Source organism: Leptidea sinapis, chromosome 13 (genome assembly GCF_905404315.1).
Source record: "Leptidea sinapis chromosome 13, ilLepSina1.1, whole genome shotgun sequence".
Classification (NCBI taxonomy): domain Eukaryota; kingdom Metazoa; phylum Arthropoda; class Insecta; order Lepidoptera; family Pieridae; genus Leptidea; species Leptidea sinapis.
In genome coordinates, this window is record NC_066277.1 from 2598544 (window position 1) to 2620214 (window position 21671).

Consider the following 21671-nt stretch of genomic DNA (forward strand, 5'->3'; position numbering starts at 1 on the left):
CTGAGTCCTAGACTTATGAATTGTAAGTTAATACTAACAAAAATAATCGCCCCTGGAGACTTGTTAGTAAAAAAGGTGACGACTTGAGATCTTTTTTTGACACGTCTCTAGATAAAATATATAAGCTACGACCGAAGCGGCGTTTGCGTGTTAGAAGTATTATTTCTTCTTGCATTTTGCCTGTCGATGTAAGTTGCTGGATGGTCGTGGGGGGGTCGTTGGAGCCTCCCAGGTGCAGGAGGTGGCGGTGGTATACTCTGCTCAATTCGAATACGGTTCGGTTGGATGATAATGTCTTGTCGAGGCGCCATTACTGAAATAAAAAATATAACGCTCGTTACATTAAACTATATATAGTGTTGCGCCATTGTATGGCATGGTTTAATAAAATTTAACAGTAACAGGGACAGTCAAATTTTTTCAGTGTTTGGCACACATGACTAGATTTGAAATTAGTGCAAGCTTTGTAATAATTTTTTACAACCTTCATGTTTCTATGAATAAATTAATAACTGAATGTTATATGTTTATCTTTGTTTTCTTAAAATATTTTAATGTTGGGAGTGACTCAAAATATCTATTATTGACCACTGACCTGTATAAATACCAATGAACACGCTGTTCCATATGTTTGACAGCAAATTTTTGTGCCTATTTGTAGCGCCACTCGCGAGCGTCCACAGAACTAATTTTGACGTATAATACAAATGGCTGCTAAGGAACGTACAATAATCTGAAGTATTTTTACATTTTGAATTGATTCGTTCGTTTTCCGTGTTATTTATAGTTCAAGAATCAACGTAATAATATACTTTTTTTTTTGGAAATAGTTTCCCACAATCTAGGTTGTACACTAGGTTGTCATCACTAGTTTTAGTACCGCAGACTCTCGTTATATGCCCAACAGCGTCAAAATGGCGACTACTGACAGCCGCCAGTCCAGTGGTATATACTAGAGGCACAGTAAAGAGGAGACACATGTACCAGTACGGAAACTACCTACAAACGTTCGAAATGACACACTCAAACAAACATGCGCATCGACGAGGCCCCTAAGCAGTTTTCGCGGTCAATACGAGAGGAGTGTGACACTCACGTTGTTATTTGTTTACGCGATCTTTTTAAAAACATCCAGCGCATTGCGTGGTATACGGCTGTTTGAACTTCCTTGTATTTTAAACTTCCTGATGATTTTGAAAGTTAAGAATGATTTATTGTTTTAATATTATTATTATAATTTGTAGGTACTCGAATCATAAGTCCGTGTGATCGATTGTAATAAATTCGTGAACAAAATTATTCACAATGTAAAACAAAGATGGCGGTTGCAATATTTATTATCAATTTTTTTATGAGTGTGCTTTGGTTTTTGTGGATGTTTTTATATTTATTTATTTTGGACTAGTTACCTACATGTGTTTTTTCATGGTTTTCATGGGTGTTGAAACCAATACCAGCTCCCACAAATACGTTGTTCAATGTAATTAAAAAGGTTACATTTTAGAAAAAGAAATAATTAAGAAAAACTGTGTTTCCAGATATTTTTTATTTGTTGGTCTTTCTGTCAAAATGAGTTCATCTAATAAAGAAATTCGTTACACTTACAAGTTATATTACAAGACAGGAAAAGATGCAACGCAAAATGCAAAATTTTGAGACGTATATGTAGTAATGCAATGTCAGTAAGAGTCGCACGAACTTGATTAAAGCGTTTTCAATCTGTTATTTTTAATGTATAACGGCCGTTCCCAATATACTATCTACAGATAGAGATAAATTACACAGCAGGGGTTTGTTGCAGTGATGTTTAGCGATTGTCAACTTTGTACCTTTGATAAGGCACATAATCTTTTATATACCATTATTTATATTTGTTGTTCCTTACTTATACCATTGGAGTTTTTCCTCAAATAGCATCAGACTTAGGTGTATTTGTCTAAACAAGGTATAACCTTATTTTAACAGGGGCTGTTTCCAAATAATATCTCATTTAACTGTCCTATGATTTTGTCAGCATAACTATCGATATGAATGCCAGAGTTATGACAACATTGTTTTTCCACTATGTTGTTGCATCACCGCTCATCTGTCACTGCTCGTCTTGTAAATCCGAAGTATGTGGTATTAATTGATATTGCCTTTCCATAGACTTTGCTAATAATTTAGTTCATTGTGTTAAGTTTGTTATATTTTTACGAGGAAAGTTCAGTCAGACCACTTCTGCACGAGAAATTAAAAAAAAAGAGTCTTTCTACTGTCAGTAATTAGCTGTCAATAATCTGAAGCTGTCCCAATATACCCGATAAGTCATTCTTATCGCCTTATATTGGGACGCGTGAATTGCAATTTCCATACAAACTTCTATCGCTGCTAAGCTATACGTCGTCCCATTGACAATAATTTTATTGTCAACGTCAATAAGTTTATTGGGACAGAAAAGTCAACGATTGTTACGATTTGTATCTCTAATAAGAGACAGACTGAATATTGGGAACGGCCGTAAGACTGTCTCGCACCTCGCTCTGTTACAGAATAAAACGGATGACATTTAAAAAAATATATATTAGTCATAGAAACATGAAGAACGTTGCAAATTAAATCAGTATTATTTCGAGAAAATATGAAACTCTGATTTTTTTTCTTATTAATAAACGCAGTGTAATTCTGTAGTGACAAGGAGTATAAAATTTGGAATGAATTTACTTCGCGTTTATTAATAACTAGCTGACCCGACAGACGTTGTTCTGTCAATAAACGGTTCGAGAGATATGGTAAATGCGTGGCTGAGTGCGTGGGTGGGATCGTGACACGACAAACTATAAATGTGAACCTTCCTTGAGCTTCAACGAATCTATTACAAAAGATTTCATTGAGGTCGGTCGAATAGTTTAGGAGTTGTTAGAGAACATACAAACACACATTTTATATATATACAGGGTGGCCCACCCAAAACGGTCAGTATGGGGATTTTAAAATATATAAGAGATAGAAGAATATCTACTGGAACCACGATATCAATTTTAGAGAAAACAAAAACTGCATTCATAGATTTTCAAAAAAAATCATACACGACTCGGGAATCCAACCCGGTCATTTTGAAAAAAAAATGCATTTTTGTTTTATTGCCACAATGATAGTGTAGGTTGTAAGAAGAGATTGTTGTTATGAAACCTTGTGTCTAAAATTAAAAGAAATTGCTTTTTTAAATGTTATTTTAATTATATTAGTAATTGTTCAAAATGGCAACCATTTTCTTGAATGCAATAGTCAACTCGTTTAGGTAACGATTTTGTTATGGCGTTTTGTACTTTGAAGTTATTTTTAGATCTTCAATGGTGTCGTAGCTAGTTTTGTAGACTTCATCTTTAACGTAACCCCACAAGAAATAATCTAGTGGGGTTAAATCGGGTGACCTTGCGGGCCATTTGATAGGTCCGGTTGTTCCAATCCATTTTTGTTGGAAATGATTATTTAAAAAATCTATGGCGATCCGACTATTGTGTGCCGGTGCTCCATCCTGTTGGAAATACACTCGTTCTCTTTCTTCTACCGACATTTCTCGCGTGACATCTAAAAAATCTTCTAATATTTCGATGTACTTGAATCTGTCCAAACGTCCATCATAGATTTTTAAGAAATTAACTTTATTGTGAAGAAGTCCAACCCAGCAGTTAAATGAAAATCTAACTTGACGTCGTCCTTCATGCACTCGTAAGGGGTTTTGACGAGACCAATAGTGATGATTTTTGCGGTTGTGCATCCCGTTATTGAAAAATTGTGTCTCATCAGAAAATATTATGTACTTTAAAAAATTACTGTCTAAATCTATCTGCTCTTTTAACCAATGATAAAATTCAAGTCGTCAGCCGTCATCACCTGCATGTAAGGCCTGAACCAAACGTCCACTTCTATAGCACTTGAATTTGTGTTTTTTTAGAATTAGTGGTACGTGAAACGCCAGGTTATCACGTTCTGCATCATCAGTGGAGGCATCTAGTGAAGCTTCGAAATAGGTTAAAACATTTATTTCCATGTCAGTGTCATAACTTAGTGGACTTCTCTGTTTTCGTTTCTTGTACCTTCCATAATTATTTAAATTGTTAACTATTTTCGGAAATATTTTGCGAGTTGGTAAAATCCGTGAGGGATATTTCATACGATACCAATCTAGTGCACGGGTGCAATTTCTGTCATTTTTAAAGTAAGCTTCTAATAAATCTAAAATCTCACCGTTTGTCAATGGCATATTTAGAAATTATAACACAAACAAACAACGCAGCACAAAGAAAAAAAAATCTGTAAAATAACAATTGAGAGTTAAATTTCCCGTCATTCGTTTTCTCTTTGATTGAAATTTGGTAATCCAGAAGTTCACGTTCCATTTTCAAATAACAGCAAAAAGATATTATGTTTACTGGTACGCAGACATGAAGCGTTCATTTTTTAAAATTGAAATACGGCAATCTTAGAAGTTCACATTCCATTTTCAAATAACAGCAAAATAAAATCTTTTTACTGTTATACGCAGACAACATGACGATTGGTTATTGCCTACATTTTTTAACGAGTAAAACCGACAACTTACATGAAACAATATCGTAAGTAAAGCAATTTCTTTTAATTTTAGTCACAAGGTTTCATAGCAATAATCACTCCTTACAACCTACACTATCAATATGGCTATAAAACAAAAATAACTTTTTTTTTTCAAAATTACCGGGTTTGATTCCCGAGTCGTGTAAGATTTTTTTTGAAAATCTATAAATGCAGTTTTTGTTTTCTCTAAAATTGATATCGTGGTTCCTTAGAAGATATTCTTATATCTCTTATATATTCTGAAATCCCCATACTGACCGGTTTGGGTGGGCCATCCTGTATATAACATACAGTTAGTGTAAGTACTAAAACTGTGATTTTAACATTTATAATGTGGGCGAGCCAGCTTATTGTACCGAAGTATTTATTGTTACGCCCCAGTCTTAATTGCGGTCAAATTCCTCTTGAAGATAAACCTAAAAAGACTGGAAACACCCTTTATTCCTCTGGTGTTACAGGACAGTGGATACTCAAATTGAGGGTGTGGTGTTCACTTTTTTATAAAAAATAAGGGACGAGACGAACATAACGTTCAGCTGATGGTTATTGATACGCCCTGCCCCCAGGATTCTTGAAAAACCCCAAAAAATATGAGCGACACTACAATTGCGCTCGTCACCTTGATACGTAAGATGTTAAGTCTCATTTGCCCAGTAATTTCACAAGCTACAGCGCCCTTCAGACCGAAACATAGTAATGCTTATGCATTACTGCTTCACGGCAGAAAGAGGCGCCGGTGTGGTACTCATAATTTAGCAGGTATCCTGTGCAAGGGAGCCTCCCACTGGTAAAGCCTGCACTAACTTATAGAAGTCAAAATCAACGTCAAACATACCTTATTCAAGTAGGCTTGAACTAAGCGCTTTTGAATCGCCACTTAAAATATTTCTTTATTACTGAATTTACCATGTGCTCGGAAAATGTAGAGCTCGGGAGAAGAACATACAGAAACTCACTAAGATAACATATTATGTACTAGAACAGGGGTGCTCAAACGGTCGATCGCGAGTGCTTTTTGAGTCGATGTCGAGAAAAAAATCCGGTAAATAAACTAAATTCGGTAATTACGTACCATTTTATGAAATGTATGCTCAGGACACTGCAGTGTCACGCTTCAACATCGAAAGTCACTCTTTAGTTAAGCTTAGAACTTTAGAACGCGTTTGTTTTGAACCAGTAAACTCGCAATTTTGAATAATAATTATGAGATTTGTCATTGACATTTAAGAGCAGACCTACCTTACTTTACCTTGACTAAAAAAATGCATATTTTGCGCAAAACTAATATCTATGTCATCGTGAAACTCTACCTAGACGACAATCCTTCATCACACATACTTGAAGCCTCTCAGAGCCGATCGATCGTAGTCTAACAATTTTGAGGTAAATCGCCAGCAGTTCAAGCTAGAGCACCCCTGTAGAACCTTAGTATGTTTGTACTTCAGTGGTGATACTTGTATAAATTAAATATTTTAGATAATACGTAACAACTAGGTATGTGCAAATCACTTATCTTTGAGATTTGTAGATAGAAATGTTTTATCTTACATACATAATATTTTGATAAGAGGAACATAGAAAATCGTCATAGAACGCTATATATACATTTTATCTGACGAATCTGCGAAGTGTTGGTCTCTATAGGGTTGATCTGCCCACAAAGTATAGGAACGACTTAATATCTTAGCTACTCCGAAAATTGTTTATTATATTCATGGACGAATAAAAAAGAAGGACTCCGCGCCGTGATATTAGCAAGTGAAAACTTAAATCTAAGAATCTCCTCCATATTCCACTCATGCGCACAAACTATAGATCACACTCCTTTATACCACGTACTCCGTATAATTTTAACAAACTAAAATCATCCGAAATAGATCGTTTTTGCTCCAGTTTAGGTAGTGTTAAGAAACATATTATACAAGATTATTTGCAAGTCACATAAAACTAATATAATGACAACATAATATGTGTATACTTTAAGTCAATTTAAAATGCAAAAATGCGTAAGTTACCTAGTACATAATAATGCCTTTAATTAGTTTAAGCATTTGTAAAAACGTAAAAAAAATACTATTTAATACCTATTTGTGAGGGTTTTTATTGGCCCATATATAAATATGTAGATATATGTATTTGTTTTGACTGCTGTTCGCCACCCTATGAAAATAAAATAAAAATAAAGTGAAGCACTTTTATGCTAGTGTGTGTGCGGTTACGGGGGATACTAGTAACACAATGTTTTCTCCTTTATGGCCCCAGTTATTTTTACTCCGATTTCTTAAATTCTGATAGATTGTTTTACACTTTTTCACAACGCCCCACGGCATTTTTAAAATATTTTATTGCGACTCAAACTGATCTGTCACAGACGATGCCAAATGTCATAATGGCGGCCGATCAGCTAGTATTGGTGTAAGTTTGTGCGTAGGGCTTGGTAATTATACGTTAACCGGCTTGTTTTGGTGCTTCAATGTTTTGTAAGGTAACACGGAGTCCTTCTTTTTTTACTCGTCCGTGATAATATTATGAATTATTGTCATTTAGTTACTTGGTTAATCTACTACCTACTAGGGAAGGGTTGCGTATCAACTCGACGTAGGATCTGGAAGACACCAATATTGTCCATTTAACCCACAAAATAAACATTTTCACCAGAATTCCTATATTTTAATATTGTCAAATTGGACGATGCTTAGACCAAGGCTTGGAACCGTCTTTAAATTTAACGGTAATTACCGGTTATACAAATTCAAATATCTTTAATCAAAATAGGATTCAAAAAGTGCAAAATCACTTTATGCACGTCAAAAACTACCACCCATTCAAAATAGACTGCCTCAGACCTGAGAAGAACGGGCGCAAGAAACTCAGCGGACTTTTTTTTTATAAAATATGGATTACAATGTAATATTGTACAATAAACATTTATAATTAAAGAGCTTGAGGGTGTCAGCTTCATTCCAAAACTATACCATAGTTTATGTTCATTAAGAAAATCATTTATGTTGTAACAACCTTTCCCACACAAATTTCGTAACACATTGGTTTTGTACATTTTCTGGGATCATATTATAAAAGCATATAAATCGATTAAAATCGGTTTATATCTATTATTTCGTTTATTTTTTCGTCACCGTGTGAACATATTGGGACTTTTTGTAATCCAGGCCAAGTGTATCTTTTCTATTGTAAAAAAAAATTGGGTAATAATTACTAACATTTGCCTTGGCGTTTCCAAAAATAACAGTTTATATATTTTTTTGAATCGAACTCCTTAGTTGACGTTGACGTTATAAGATCGATGTTTATTTAATCTGTCAAGATTAAATACCACCTGAAATATATTGCGTGTAAGCAACTCAGAAAAACAACTCATTCATCATAATTGTATGCTGAATCAATTCATAAATATTTTTGTGTTTTAATTATATTAATTATCACAAATTATCAGTCTTCTTATCATTCCAATGAGTTGTAGTAAACAATGTGTGAAAACGTAAAACCATATTTTGATTTTGCAACCAGCTGGCTAATATGATTTTGTTTATTTCTATGATAAATATAATTAATTAAGAATACCAAATACAACATCTATCTTTGCATTTTTTTTTAATAATAACTACCTATTTTATGTTTTTTTGCTAATGCTAAATAATAGTTAATACCTATTTCGTTTTATGTATCGAGAAAAGGCCAATAGATATTATATTTCGATAAATAAACCAACGTCAACAAATATGTATAAAATATTATAATATTTAATTTTTATGGAAAAGCGCGCTGAATAGCGAAGTGGTCTCCTAATAGTTCCAATGTTATCAACAAGTTATCAACACCTTTCATATTTTTTTTAACCACAGTGAATGCAGAGGAGTGTTGCCGCGCTTTAAATAAAATGCCTTTTATTTAAATTAAATAATTTTACTCTACGTATCTATCTACGAATATTTTCATGTAATGTAGAGATATTTTTTTTATTTATATGATGTAATATGTTAATATTTGTGACTTAAGAATTAAGTATTATTTGAAGGTGCCAAAAAATATTTAAATAACGGATGGCGTATTTTTAGCTGACACTGTTCATGTTTTGAGCCGAACTACAAATACCTTGTTAGTTGTAGGTGATAATATCATTACAAACGTAACGTATTACTTACCAAACTTATTCAATAATATGTACACTAAACAAACACTAACAGTTTAGTAAAAAATATTAATTACATACACAGAAACAAATATGTATACGTTTTAACCTATTCTGTTGTCAATATGTTTTCATTCTAAATCTACTTTATCACATGATAACATATCATATAAGCTTATCAGTTAGCAGAGCTGAATAACATTTTATAACAAAAGCAAGGAAGTCAGAGTATATCAACAAAATAATCCTGTCATATTGATTTGCTCACGAATTGTGTTTTGTGCAAATCTACCTTTTCATCATTTCATAGGACCGTTTTATCAATGATGAATATAGTATGATGTTTTATAAGTTTCGTAAAAGACAAATAATAATAAAATTATATTTATATTATCTCATTTGTAAATAATGTTATCTTTATTGATATTATTAATAGAGTAATGAAAAAGAAAATTTTAGTGTGGGGTCATGGTGCTGACATTGATGTAGTGTTTGCTCTACAAAAGAGAGCTGTTCGTGCTATATATCAGCTTGGTTATAGACAGTCTCTCTAAGAAATATTTAGAGAAATAAATATTATGACTGTGCATTGTCAGTACATTTATGAACATTTAATATTCGTTCACAAAAATCGTCACCTTTTTGCTTTCAATAGTGATTTTCATTATTATAACACTAGAAATAAGGGATTACTTGTAACTAATTCTTCATAAGATACATAATAGTTTTGAGGGTAAATGTATACACTTTTATAATAAAGTCCCAGTCACTGTGCAGGCATTATCTATACATAAATTTAAATCTTTTATAAAAAATGGCTGTGCCGTAAATACTTTTACTCCACAACTGAATATCTAAGTGATCGGACAGCCTGGGACTAAATTATGATTATTTTATAGCGATAGAAATGACTGTACAATATTGTATATTTTTATTGAAAAGAGCGCAAAAAAGGAATGCTGGGAGAGTTTCTTCCGCCGCTTCTTCTCTCTCAGAGCGCCATTGGTTTCCGAAGCGGTAGTAGTATCTAGTATATTAGAAATGACATCAAAAACTTCTAAAGGAATAAATTTTGAGAAAATAAATGCCTTTTATGCCTTTTAATATCGACGCCAGAAAGCGATCTTGTCGTAACTCGAAAAATGCAACTTTACAACAGAGCCAAAAAACTATTTCAAAAATTCATAATTTGTAAACTACAAGACTTACAAATATAATTTAAATTAAAATACAAACATCGAATATGGTGTATCTCAAAATATAAATGTATGGAACAACACTAATTTGTTGGAATTCGCGGGCAGCAAACTTGCTGTATCTGAATATGATTTTTAAATAATGAGCGTTACTTTGTTTTAAGTCAATATTGAAGTGTTTTTGTGATTTGTTGTAACTAGTATCTACTACGACCATTAGGTTTGTACAAATAGAATGCTGTTTGTATGAAAACGTATTTATTCAATAAAAATAAAAATGTAAAAACAAATTCCAACCCTTTAAACATTCAAATTATATATGCTAAAAACTACGTAGGTAATTACTGAAATTACAATACAGAACATGATCTCTATGTTCTTTCTTTTTTCATTACGATTCTTGCAAATTACTGTTGGATCAGAAACTTAAGACTTTGATGAAATTTAAAATATAATATTGTTATTAAATGAATGGAACTAAAAAGTATATATATTGTGTAAATACGATAAGGATTTGAAACATTTTTAAACTCACGTGGTAAATAAAGACGATTAGAAAATTTTCTGCAATAATGCGACTACACCAAAAATAAATTATTTTAAAAATTTATTTACATAATTTATCAAATTTCTAGGAGGTTTGTTTTAACTTTCGTTATTTTTTCAGCCATTGAATTTGAAAATCCTTCGCATAAATTATTGTCCAATGTATAATAATTAAATTTGAATTACATATAACGCCCTTGTCAAAATTTTCACAAAACTGTCTCTTGCCTTCTCCTTCTATTTTTTTATTAGAGAAAAGTGGTAAGGCTTATGGACATCCGCAACACCGGGGTCAAGAGATGAGTTGCCGGCCTTTAATTTGGGAGTATGTCTTGAAGGTCCCTAAGTTTTCCTTCTTATTCCTTCTCCTTCGTTTATATAAAATGTATACGTCCATTATATCCGTAAATCTTTCATGATGATTCACCTTTATGTGTAATATGACTTTTTGCTTCCAATCCAACTCTTGCCACCCAATCCTTTCGCTGAAGACTTTCTTAAACTCTAATAATAAGTGGAAAAGTGATGATTAAATCTGGTTATGTCTTCCTTCTGATATATCTTTGCAGTTATATTTATATTTTGTTATTAAACTGCCTTAGACAATCACATCCTTTTTCATAACTGTAAAGCCATTCCTGAGGATCTTTTGTTTTTGTTTTCTTTAACCACCTTTTTGTTTCTAGCTTTTCCTTTCATATTATCATCAGGCTGTTTTCCACTTATAAATTTATTTCCTTCGTTTATTGATATCATTTTACCTTTTCTTCTTAACAGTGCTTTGATTTTGAATTTTCAGAGGAGTATTCACACTCCATGATAAATTAAAATCATCATTAAAATTAAGCTGTGATGTATCCCACTCTAGTATTCTAATTAAGTCGAGTTTATACTATCTGTTATGCCTGCTTTTTTTGTATTTGTTATATACCGGTGCAATACTTTTTGCTTCTGATAGACCTTCAACATGAAGTCCTATGCTACCGTGTCCAAGTGGACATGGCAAGCTGGCGGCGGCCATTTTTGTTTTATATATTTTTTTTTTATAATTTTTAATATATTTTTTTTAAAGAAATCATAAGATCATATTATAACGTGTCCACTATAGTAAAAATAATACAAAGAATTCAATTGCAGTATTTTTAGGGTTCCGTAGCCCAAAGGCAAAACACGGAACCCTTATAGATTCGTCATGTCTGTCTGTCTGTCCGTATGTCATAGCCACTTTTTTCCGAAACTATAAGAATTATACTGCTGAAACTCGGTAAATAGATGTATTCTGTGAACCGCATTAAGATTTTTACACAAAAATAGAAAAAAAAAACAATAAATTTTGGGGGTCCAATAATTTCTTAGAACTGAAACTCAAAAAAACATTTTTCACCAAACCCAAAAGTGTGTCCTATTTATGGATAGGTCTTCAAAAATAATATTTGAAGACATATATAAACAAATGAGGTTTCTAATATCATGTTTTTCTCAACTGAATAGTTTGCGCGGGAGGTACTTCCAAAGTGGTAAAATGGGGGACACACATTATTACATACCCCTTGTAACTTCTAAAATAAGAGAATGATATAACTAAGAAAAATATATGATGTACTAATGTACATCATATATTTTTTCCATATATCCATGCAAACTTCCACCGAAAATTGGTTCGAACGAGATCTTGCAAGTAGTTTTTTTTAATACGTTATAAATCGTAAACCTACAAGAACTTTTATATTATGCTACTTGCTGCTACGGAAACTTTCACGGGCGGGTTCGATTCGCACTTAGCCGCTTTTTATTTGGACGCGTTTACCAAATTGTCACAATTTCTCGTACAACTCTGAAAGAACGGTGATATCACAGCCCGAATCTATCACAAAACACGTTTTATGTATACAATAACCAAGCTTGTTTATCTAGAAACCCGTAACATAAACCGCTTATTGATACCTCGTCTAATGTAAACACAAGTGGCTTTAAGATATCTTCAGAACGACTCCATTCTTACCAATATTTGTGAATAAAACATTGAAGCACCCCATGCATCTTTAACCCTAGAAACCATCCTCCACCGCTGGACATCCATATTCAACTAGAAGCAACGATGTCGCCTGATGCCTCTTCGCCTAAAATTATAAAATCATATTTATTCAACTAAGTTAGTGTCATCTCTTCGATTTTGGGGACTCTCTAAGGAAGATGACAACCATTCGTTACTTCTACTGAATATTTTTGAAGTGAAACTTCTTTAGAATCGTTGTGATTTGAAACTTGATTAAACGAAAAAGCAAGAGGACAGAGACACAAACAGGTAAATGTATAGGATTCAGCCAGCGAGAGAATGAGACAGACACATAAATTCAAGATTTAACGTGGGAGAAAATGAGATAGGAAGCATTACATAGTGCTAATCTCCTGGTACCAGGCGATCTTAGTTAAAGAAGAAATTGTTTTATGTATGACGCGAGTATACCTTAATATATTCTGACCCCATGCGCACGACGTATTACTACATAAACACCAGGTGAACATAAATATGGTAACAGTGATAGTAATGTCTTTCATAGCGGCTGAAATCATGTGGCATCCTAGCAACATGTATCAGGACCTCATATGCAGTTAAGAGGTTCATGCACAATGCACATCTTAAAATGATTATACAAGTGCTGACCCGTTGTTGTTGTTGTTCATGGTTCTCTTTATGCGCTGCTTCGTACTCCCTCCACTCGTGTTTACCAAAGCAAACTCCCACAATTTGCTTGGGCGTCAGCGTTGTACGTGTGTTAATGTGTGTTTGTGCACGCATGCGTAGTACAAAGCTTGAGAAAAGGCATCACAACAACCGTGGTGTTTACGTATTATACGATACGACATTCCGGGATGATTAAAAAAAAGCGCGTACAACTTCCATAAAGACCGACAACGCTCCAGTGATTCCTCTGGTGTGACAAGAGAATGTCGGCGGCGGTAAACACCAGATGATCAAATCAAATCAAATAATTTATTAATAAAACCATTGTTACAAGTCAAAGGAAAAATAAATCAATTAAAAATTATCATTATCATTTTAGATAGGTAGGGAAGTACTTAACTCACTATAATACATTATTATGTAATTGTGGTCATGTTATATAAAGAAAATAAATTTGAATACCCGTACGCTCGTTTGTCCTCCTTTTCCAAAAAAAAAGGACTACCGCATTCCTTAACTCTGCGAATTCAAGTCGCGAGATATCTGTACTTACATTCACACATTTTTCCCTTCAATTTTGATTAAATACTAACGAAATAGTTAATAAGCTAGGTGTTTAAAACTAACCGTACTAGCTTTTTTGTTGCCTGTTCTTCAGCTGACAAAAGGAAACCACAGCTACAATGTTCTGTGGCTACAACACTCGATCATTTTTTGTTAAGTTGTTACTTAGATTCTACAAAAATCCTCTCCAGCCTGACGTCGGCTTAATCGTCGAAATCTAGTCGACGGAGCCATATAAAAAAAAACAAATATTGATATTTGATTCATGCTCATGGTGTCATCATAATAATCTAATTTTTCATGATTCATATTTTAATTTGTAATTACTTTAATAAACTCATAGCTGAATCTGATACTGTTAGAGTCTAGTGAATAGTGTAAACTGTCTAGAAACTCAATACAGACGACAGAAAAAGTAATTCTACAAAATGGAAAATAACCAACAAAGTAATCAAATTTCTGGTGCTATAACTTATCCACAAAGAAATGAACAACAGGTTCCTGTTCAACCACGACAACCAAGGAACTTGCAGGTTAAATAAAATTAAACTCGTAAGGCATTACTTTTTATCAAACCAGATTTTAATTACTCATGTTATTAATGTAATCATTAACTTCAGGGTCTTTTAAGATTTGCAATGGAAGCAACTAAAGCAGAGGATGCACCAGGTAATTCCGAATTGGGGCCTATGGATGAAGAAGTAGGTTTAATTGTTATTTCATATTTACTCTAACAAAATTATTGTTAAAGCAATATAGCCCGTAATCTTTAAATTAATTATATTTCAGAGACGAAAATTTCTTGAAGAAGCTTTAAAAAGTCTAACAGTTGATATAGCTGAACTCCTACACAAAGCTATAAAAGTACTTACAGATTCAGAAAAGATTAAAAGCATTCAATTTGGAAGTGAGCTTCCGGAAGATGTTGAGGCATCTTTTAATAGCCTCATGGAATTCATTGATGATATAGATATTTCTAATGGTAATTAATTCCCTTTTTTTTTAGTGTATTATGCATCTCACTCATAGACAATAATTTCATTTGAAATAAAAAAATGCAGGTCTTAGCTCATTCAATTATTAAATATCTCAACAAGAAGTTATGCTATGATATATGGATGGTAGGTATTAGGTATTCTGTGACTATTTTCTACAAGTAGCTGTCTTGCAGTGGCCTTGCCCTGCTGCTGCTGACAAGATAGTTTGAGCCTTTAGTTTTTAGTAGACCTCACTGAACACAACCTTTGAATTTTCTTACATGTGTGGTCCCTCACAATGTCAAATTAACATAAATGCTAATTCGTAAATAAAAATGCAGTGGCAGGTTGTTAGGGTCAGACCAGTTTCATTCTATTTTCAATTAAGTTGATAACAATTATTGATGTGTCTTGATTGATAATTGTGTGTGGAGATATCATGTCAACTGTAACTATGAAGGAGCTCAGTGCATGAGTATGTAACACTAAAGAAATTTTTACAAAAAAAATTGTCAAATCAGTACATAAAACCAAATGGATAGCAGTGTTTTAGCTTTACATTTAATAGGTAGTTTGTCAATTGTTATTTGTAGAATCATGATGAAAAGAAGCAGGGAATATCAGAAAATATGTTTGTGCTTCTAAATAAAACATACAGCAGTTAATACATTAGGAGATCATAGAAAATCTCAAGTGGAGGGTCTCCTAATACTATTCAAAACTAACTCTATTCAAAATGTGAAGTTTTTTTGTGATTGCCCTATTCAATACCTATATTTCAAGTATCTCAACATAATACTCGAAATAAAACAATTTTTTTCTATTTACCGGTTACGAGAACTAATATTGGACGGAATGCACCTTTCTATAGGATATGTTCCACATATCATTCCATAATTTTGAATAGTGCTGATTTAGATCTCTTCAACAACAATTTAGCGGATCTCAAACGAAAATTACTAGCAATTGCTTAATATTGTCATAAGATTTTCTTGTATATATTCATAAATTGTTAATTTCAATCATATTTTGTAATAAGTTAAATTTAATTTACTAGTATTTTGTTTTAATTTTTAAGTCTAATGTTTTTGCCTATTGTAAATATCTATTATGAAATGCTGTGAATGCATTTAAGTAATAGATATACTAGACTATATAGAATCTTAATATTGTGTAAGCAAATGTCATGTATATCTATTGTTGGTGTTCCAATAAATAAATAAATATATTATAACATACTGTAAGGAAATGATTTGTTTGGCAAACAACAAGAATTATATGGGTAGTTTTAAGACTTTAACCTGCATGCATGCAAGTTTTACACTAAAATTGTAATACATAAATTTATTTTCAATTCCAGACTTCTACAAAGTTGGTGGTTTCGCTATGTTTCCAATATGCTTTAGCAGTGAGAATGACCAAGTTCGGTCTCGAGCCAGTAGAGTTTTGGCGGAACTGTGTCAGAATAATCCATTCTGTCAAGCTAGAGCTTTGGAGTGTGGGCTGGTAAATGTATTGCTACACATGGTGGGGACAGAACGAGGGGAAACTTTGGCTAGCTGTATCTCAGCATTATCATGTAAGTTTAAAGTGGGGAAAATTATAATATACATACTAAGATATAATATATCAATTTGTGTTGACACAGTCAAAAATGTTGAAATCCATTGTCTTTTCAATCTCTTATAACATAGAATTTTGTCACCACTCAGTTGGAAGGCAAGTCATATTTATGGTGTAATGTTTTTTTTTATGAAAATAAGTGACAAGATGAGCAGGACATTCAGCTGATGGTGATTGATAAGCCCTGCCCATTACAATCCAGTGCCGTTCAGTATTCATGAAAAACCCCAAAAATTCTGAGTGGCACTACAACTTTGCTTGTTACCTTGAGATGTAAGCTGTTAAGTCTCATTTGCCAAGAAATTACACTAGCTACGGCACCCTTCAGACCTAAACACAGTAATGCTTACACATTACTGCTTCACGGTAGAAATAGGTGCCGTTGTGGTACCCATAATCCAGCCGGCATCAGTACAAAGGAGCTACCCACTGGTAATGCTGGCACATCATACTATAAATCTGAATAATTTATTGCTGATGTACTATGGCATGTTGGAGATGACCCTGAGTGTTTTGGTTTGAAACTGTTCCAAATTTCTATATTGCTAACCCCTCAACTGACTGTCAAATGTCTATATTGGTTATAAAATCGTTTTTTAAAAGCCTCATAATTTGTTAAACTGCTTTCCTCTTTTATATCAATAGCCTAGTGCAGGTAGTAGTAATATTATTTTTTATATTGTAATTCACTATGATATAAATATTTTCAGGTGCTTGCCGTGAATTCAAGCCTTCATGTGAGGAAGTTATCGCTCAGGAAGGCTGTGAAACCTTAGCAAATATATTGTCAACAGCACAGGGTCCAGCACGGACCAAAGTTGCTTTCTTTGTCACATATCTATGTCAGCAGCACCCACCTGCCAGAGGTAATATTAATATTGTGTTTATCGAGCTTCTGCTTTTGAGCTAAAGTAATATTGAACATGCATGTGGTATATGGTATATTTAGTAAATTCATTAAATTTTTTAACAAGTTCTCATTACTGCCACTTTTCCTTTTATCATTATTAATCTATGAGTGTCAGCAATATAAAGTATGTTCTGGTTAATATGACTTAATATATTCATTTTGAAGTGTGTCTATACCATTACTGTACCGTCCAGCGGCTAATACGCCAAATTGGCGGCAGCGTGCCGGTAAGCGGCTTTACTTGGTTCCAGGTAAATAAAACCAGATTCGCTTACCGAGCAATTTATTGTCAAATTTTGCCGCGGCTGGCTTGTGGCACACAAATTTATATGGTCGTGAGTAGGGCCTTAATATCTGCTTTTACTCTTGGCTTGTGAGTACCCCCCAGTCAGTAGCAATGCCGTGACTCTCATTTAAAGCGATTCGAACACGACTGCCGGCTCAAGGTGACCCGGGCGGGGCCGTTCAGACAACTTCGGTTACACGCTCGTTTGATTAAATATAATCTGTGGCGTCTCCGTCGCTGCACCTATCTCTTGCGCCTAACAGTAATCTTTAGCAATGACACTTAAGGTGTGTTGCTATTTGAGATAGGAAGGTTGTATAATATTTTTTAAATCACAATTCATAAGCTAATAAAATATAACTAATTAATGAAAAACGATAATATATATATATATAATATTTTAAATAGACAATGTGTAACGCATTGTTACATTACAAGTGGTTAGCGATCCTACCTACTAAGCTAGAGGTGCAAGCATTTACATGATGAATATGGATGTTTGTTTCCGAGTCATGGATGTTTAAATGTATTTATGTATGTTTATAAGAATTTATGTATGTTTAAGTAAGTATATTGTATTAAATATATCATTGTCTTGTAACCCATAATACAGGCTATACATATATGCTTAACTTGGGGCAAGATAATTTGTGTAAAAAGTGTGTCAATATTATTATTATTACCGAAGTGTGTTGATACCGAATTCTTTATATACCCAGAAATATAAACAAATACTTTAATTATATTTAAAAAAGAACTGCTGGAGCTTTAGTATAATTAATATCTTTACAACATGAATATATTTGATTGTAAATTATTGCATCACCATTGCTTTTGTTGACATATATTACATCAACGATGCGGCACTCGAATGGTTGTCTCAGCGGTAAAAGCGCTCGCACGGAGCGCGAGAGGTCGCGGGTTTAAGTCCCGCATCGTTCATAAATTTTGTTTTCAAATTTAATTTGTGTAATTAATCCCAGACGTGAAGGTTATCACTTTAAAAAATAACCAATTTGTTAGGTTTGAAAGAGCGACATCTTAAGTCAATTTTCTAAAATGCAAATATTGTGGTTGAGCAGGCTATCCACTGTAAAATAGATCTTGTAGATGAAGCCCCTACCTGAGTGTTGAACAAGACATAGCTACAAGAGTTATCAACGATGCGTCACTTGAACGGCTGGCTCAGTGGTAAGAGCGCTAGCACGGGTTGCGAGAGGTCGCGGGTTCGAGTCCCGCATCGTTCATAAATTTTGTTTTCAAATTTAATTTGTGTAACAAATAGTTCTTTGCAGCAAAAAAGCTTGTTGAAAAGTAACAGGAAGACATAATAATTGTTTTTATTTTATTTTTTTCATGGTAGAAATTCATCAACATCAGGGTATGCTGCATATGATCATCTTTTCCTTATTTATTTCAGAAAAGTTTATAAAACTCAACATTGTGAAGATATTAGCTGAACAAATCAAATCTGGACGGGACAGCAGTTCTGAACATCTACTTAGTATCATTCACAGCCTTCTAGAAAGTCTGGATCAAACGGTTGTTCAACAGTGTTTAGATCCAAGTTTGAATCTAAAGAATATTCTAGAAAATCATCTAAAGGATCCAGAAGTACAAGACGCGTATATTGAAGAGAAAAATTATTGTGAGGTTATATTGAAAATCTTAGAAAAATGTCCACAAGTAGAAGTGGTAAACAGTGAGGCTGATAGGTAGTCTTGTGAATATTGGACTGTATTATATAAAATCTATTAATTACAAAACTGGCTTTTTTTAATTATAAAAATATCTAGTTTTTTGGATGTCTAAATATTTTATTTTCCACTGATATTATATTATTATTTAATGTGATGGTGGTCTTGGAAATCTGAATACAACTTTTGTATCATATTCAATTTACATTCTATCAACAATAATGCCATGAACGATAACATTTTTTAACCATTACTAACTTCTTTTACTTTGCAAGTAAATCTTATAGTTAGAATGCACAAATATTGATATTTTCGTGCACAATTATAATGTTTTTCAATAAATGCAATTAAATACCTTGTTTTTTCCTTTTATCCTATTTAAAATGAAACATTTAAAGCTTCAAACCCATAGACAACAAGATAATAAAAGGTGAAGGATAGGGACATGTTTGTTGAATCTCTTCACAGAGCTTGTGATTAATTTGTAAAATGAAGCTGTTAATATTGTATAAAAAAGAGTGGGGATGACTGTGAAACTACCTTTTCTGAAGTGGTGAGTAATGGTAAAATAACTTTAGACATTCATATCTGTGATGTGTTTTGACCTAATTGAAAAAAAAAACTTAAATTATGATCTCGGTAGCTAAAACAAATGGGCATCATAACTTGTTCCTTGGTGGAGAATCCGCCAGGATTACTCGGACTCCTGGAGAATGCTAAGCATCTGCTGACACACGGAACATTCTGGCTAAAGAGGCAATAAAAGAAAGATAGGGAGCGGGATTCCAGCCAAACCTGGTGAACCGTCATGGGCACAGATGCTGCGCCTGTAGTGTCTACCCAATCAAAAACGGCCGAAAACGAGACAAACACTGTAAGCAGCAAAGTCAAATCCAATCGGCACCTGAATATTCCGGGCGCTATTGGCCTAACAGGACGCAGAGTGGCATATAAATAAATATATAACAATAGCACCTTCTCTCGGAAGAGCCAATGATCAAAACGTTGGCCCCTCAGCGCTCTCGAGGTATGGGCGAACCCAAACTTCTTCAAATAGGCCCAAAACAAAAAAGAGCCTCTCTCCAACAAAGTTAGTGCCGAAGACCATCCCTCTGTGTCACTTCATGGCCATCTGGACTATTCTAATTCTCTTATGCTGACAGCGTGAAATACGACGCAGTGTTGACAATAACATTAAAGTTACAATGATTCTCACTGACCCAGCATAGGTCCAGAGTAAGCTCACAGAAAACCTCATGGCCACCAAGCAGATCCTATATGAGACAGTCTAACAGTGACGCAGATGTGAGACGTACTTAACCTTAAGCTGAGGAATATCACTGTCTGGTGTATGAAATTACACGAACCGATCTGCAGAATAGTGAGTTTCCAAAACTCTTGGCTCAAATTCCAAAAAGGATGAAAGTTATAACTATAGAAAGGGTCGCCTCTGTGTACATGCCAGACGGGGAACATCCACCACTAGGAGAGCCACTGCGAGACCGCCACGAGCGAGTTCACAGTGGCTGCAAACAGAAAGGGGGTAAACAAATATGACCTCACGACTACTACTACCTTAATATGATAAATGTAGTTTCAGAACCCACGTTTGTCCATCGGAGGAGCAGAACAATTATAGACATATCTTTAACAACGGAAGTAATGACTTACATACATTACATCGAACTGGTGTTAAAGGAATCATCCTGCTCTGAGCGCGGATGGATATACTCTTCAATCTGGAGGTAATTACTTATACACCATCACCTAGAAGGAGTTTCAACAGAACGAACCCCGTCCATGGAATCGCGTACAAAACATTGAAAAACAGATAAGACGAATCAATGATATCATGATTACCTACCCGTTATCATGCTACATGCTTCCTCTCCACTTCCACTCATACAGGCCAAGAGTCGGACTGTGGTACCAGACAACGGTCACAGCCACATAAGACTAAATTACTTTAACGAGTCACAACACACCAAAAGAATCGGAGCGCGTTCTGACAGAAACGCATTCCCCCGGCTGCATATTTATGCAACACTTGCTGATACACACATGAATGAGCACGTAGTGCCCATGACATCGTTATTTAAAACTTTATACTAAATGAAGATATCGTAATATTTTTGAAGTTAAATTTTCTTTTACCGCGTTGTGCACTTTTTGGTATAAGAAAATCTTAAGGTTTCGCGTCACCGACATGCTCATGACTGCCGCATGCGAATAATAAATAGTCAAAAATATAAACATATATAGTTTACCTTTTTGGATGGGTGAGTCTCATGAGGTTGCGTCACCGAAATGCTTATATCAGTGTATTTGTAGCTGCCGTATTGTGTAACTTTGTGAAATTCAATGAATTTGGTGAAAAGTTGTATTGTTGTGTACCTATATACCGTGCATAAGTTTTAAAAATAAATTGAAACTAATAATT

General features: G+C 33.9%; 1 protein-coding gene across 2 annotated transcripts in view; it reads left to right on the forward strand.

Moving 5' to 3' along the window:
• The window catches only part of LOC126967499 (hsp70-binding protein 1-like), a 24599-nt gene extending 5014 nt beyond the window's left edge, over positions 1–19585 (forward strand). Inside the window, exons 1-6 of one of the 2 annotated variants that reach the window (XM_050811986.1) lie at positions 13985–14271; positions 14359–14439; positions 14528–14720; positions 16076–16294; positions 17049–17204; positions 18955–19585. In XM_050811986.1, the coding sequence (XP_050667943.1) occupies positions 14167–14271; positions 14359–14439; positions 14528–14720; positions 16076–16294; positions 17049–17204; positions 18955–19253 (1053 nt within the window). In that variant the 5' untranslated portion in view covers positions 13985–14166 and the 3' untranslated portion in view covers positions 19254–19585. Of the gene's footprint in view, positions 1–13984; positions 14272–14358; positions 14440–14527; positions 14721–16075; positions 16295–17048; positions 17205–18954 lie in introns of those variants that run through there. The other variant, XM_050811987.1, reaches the window with a different exon arrangement.
• The last annotated feature ends 2086 nt before the right edge of the window (positions 19586–21671 follow it).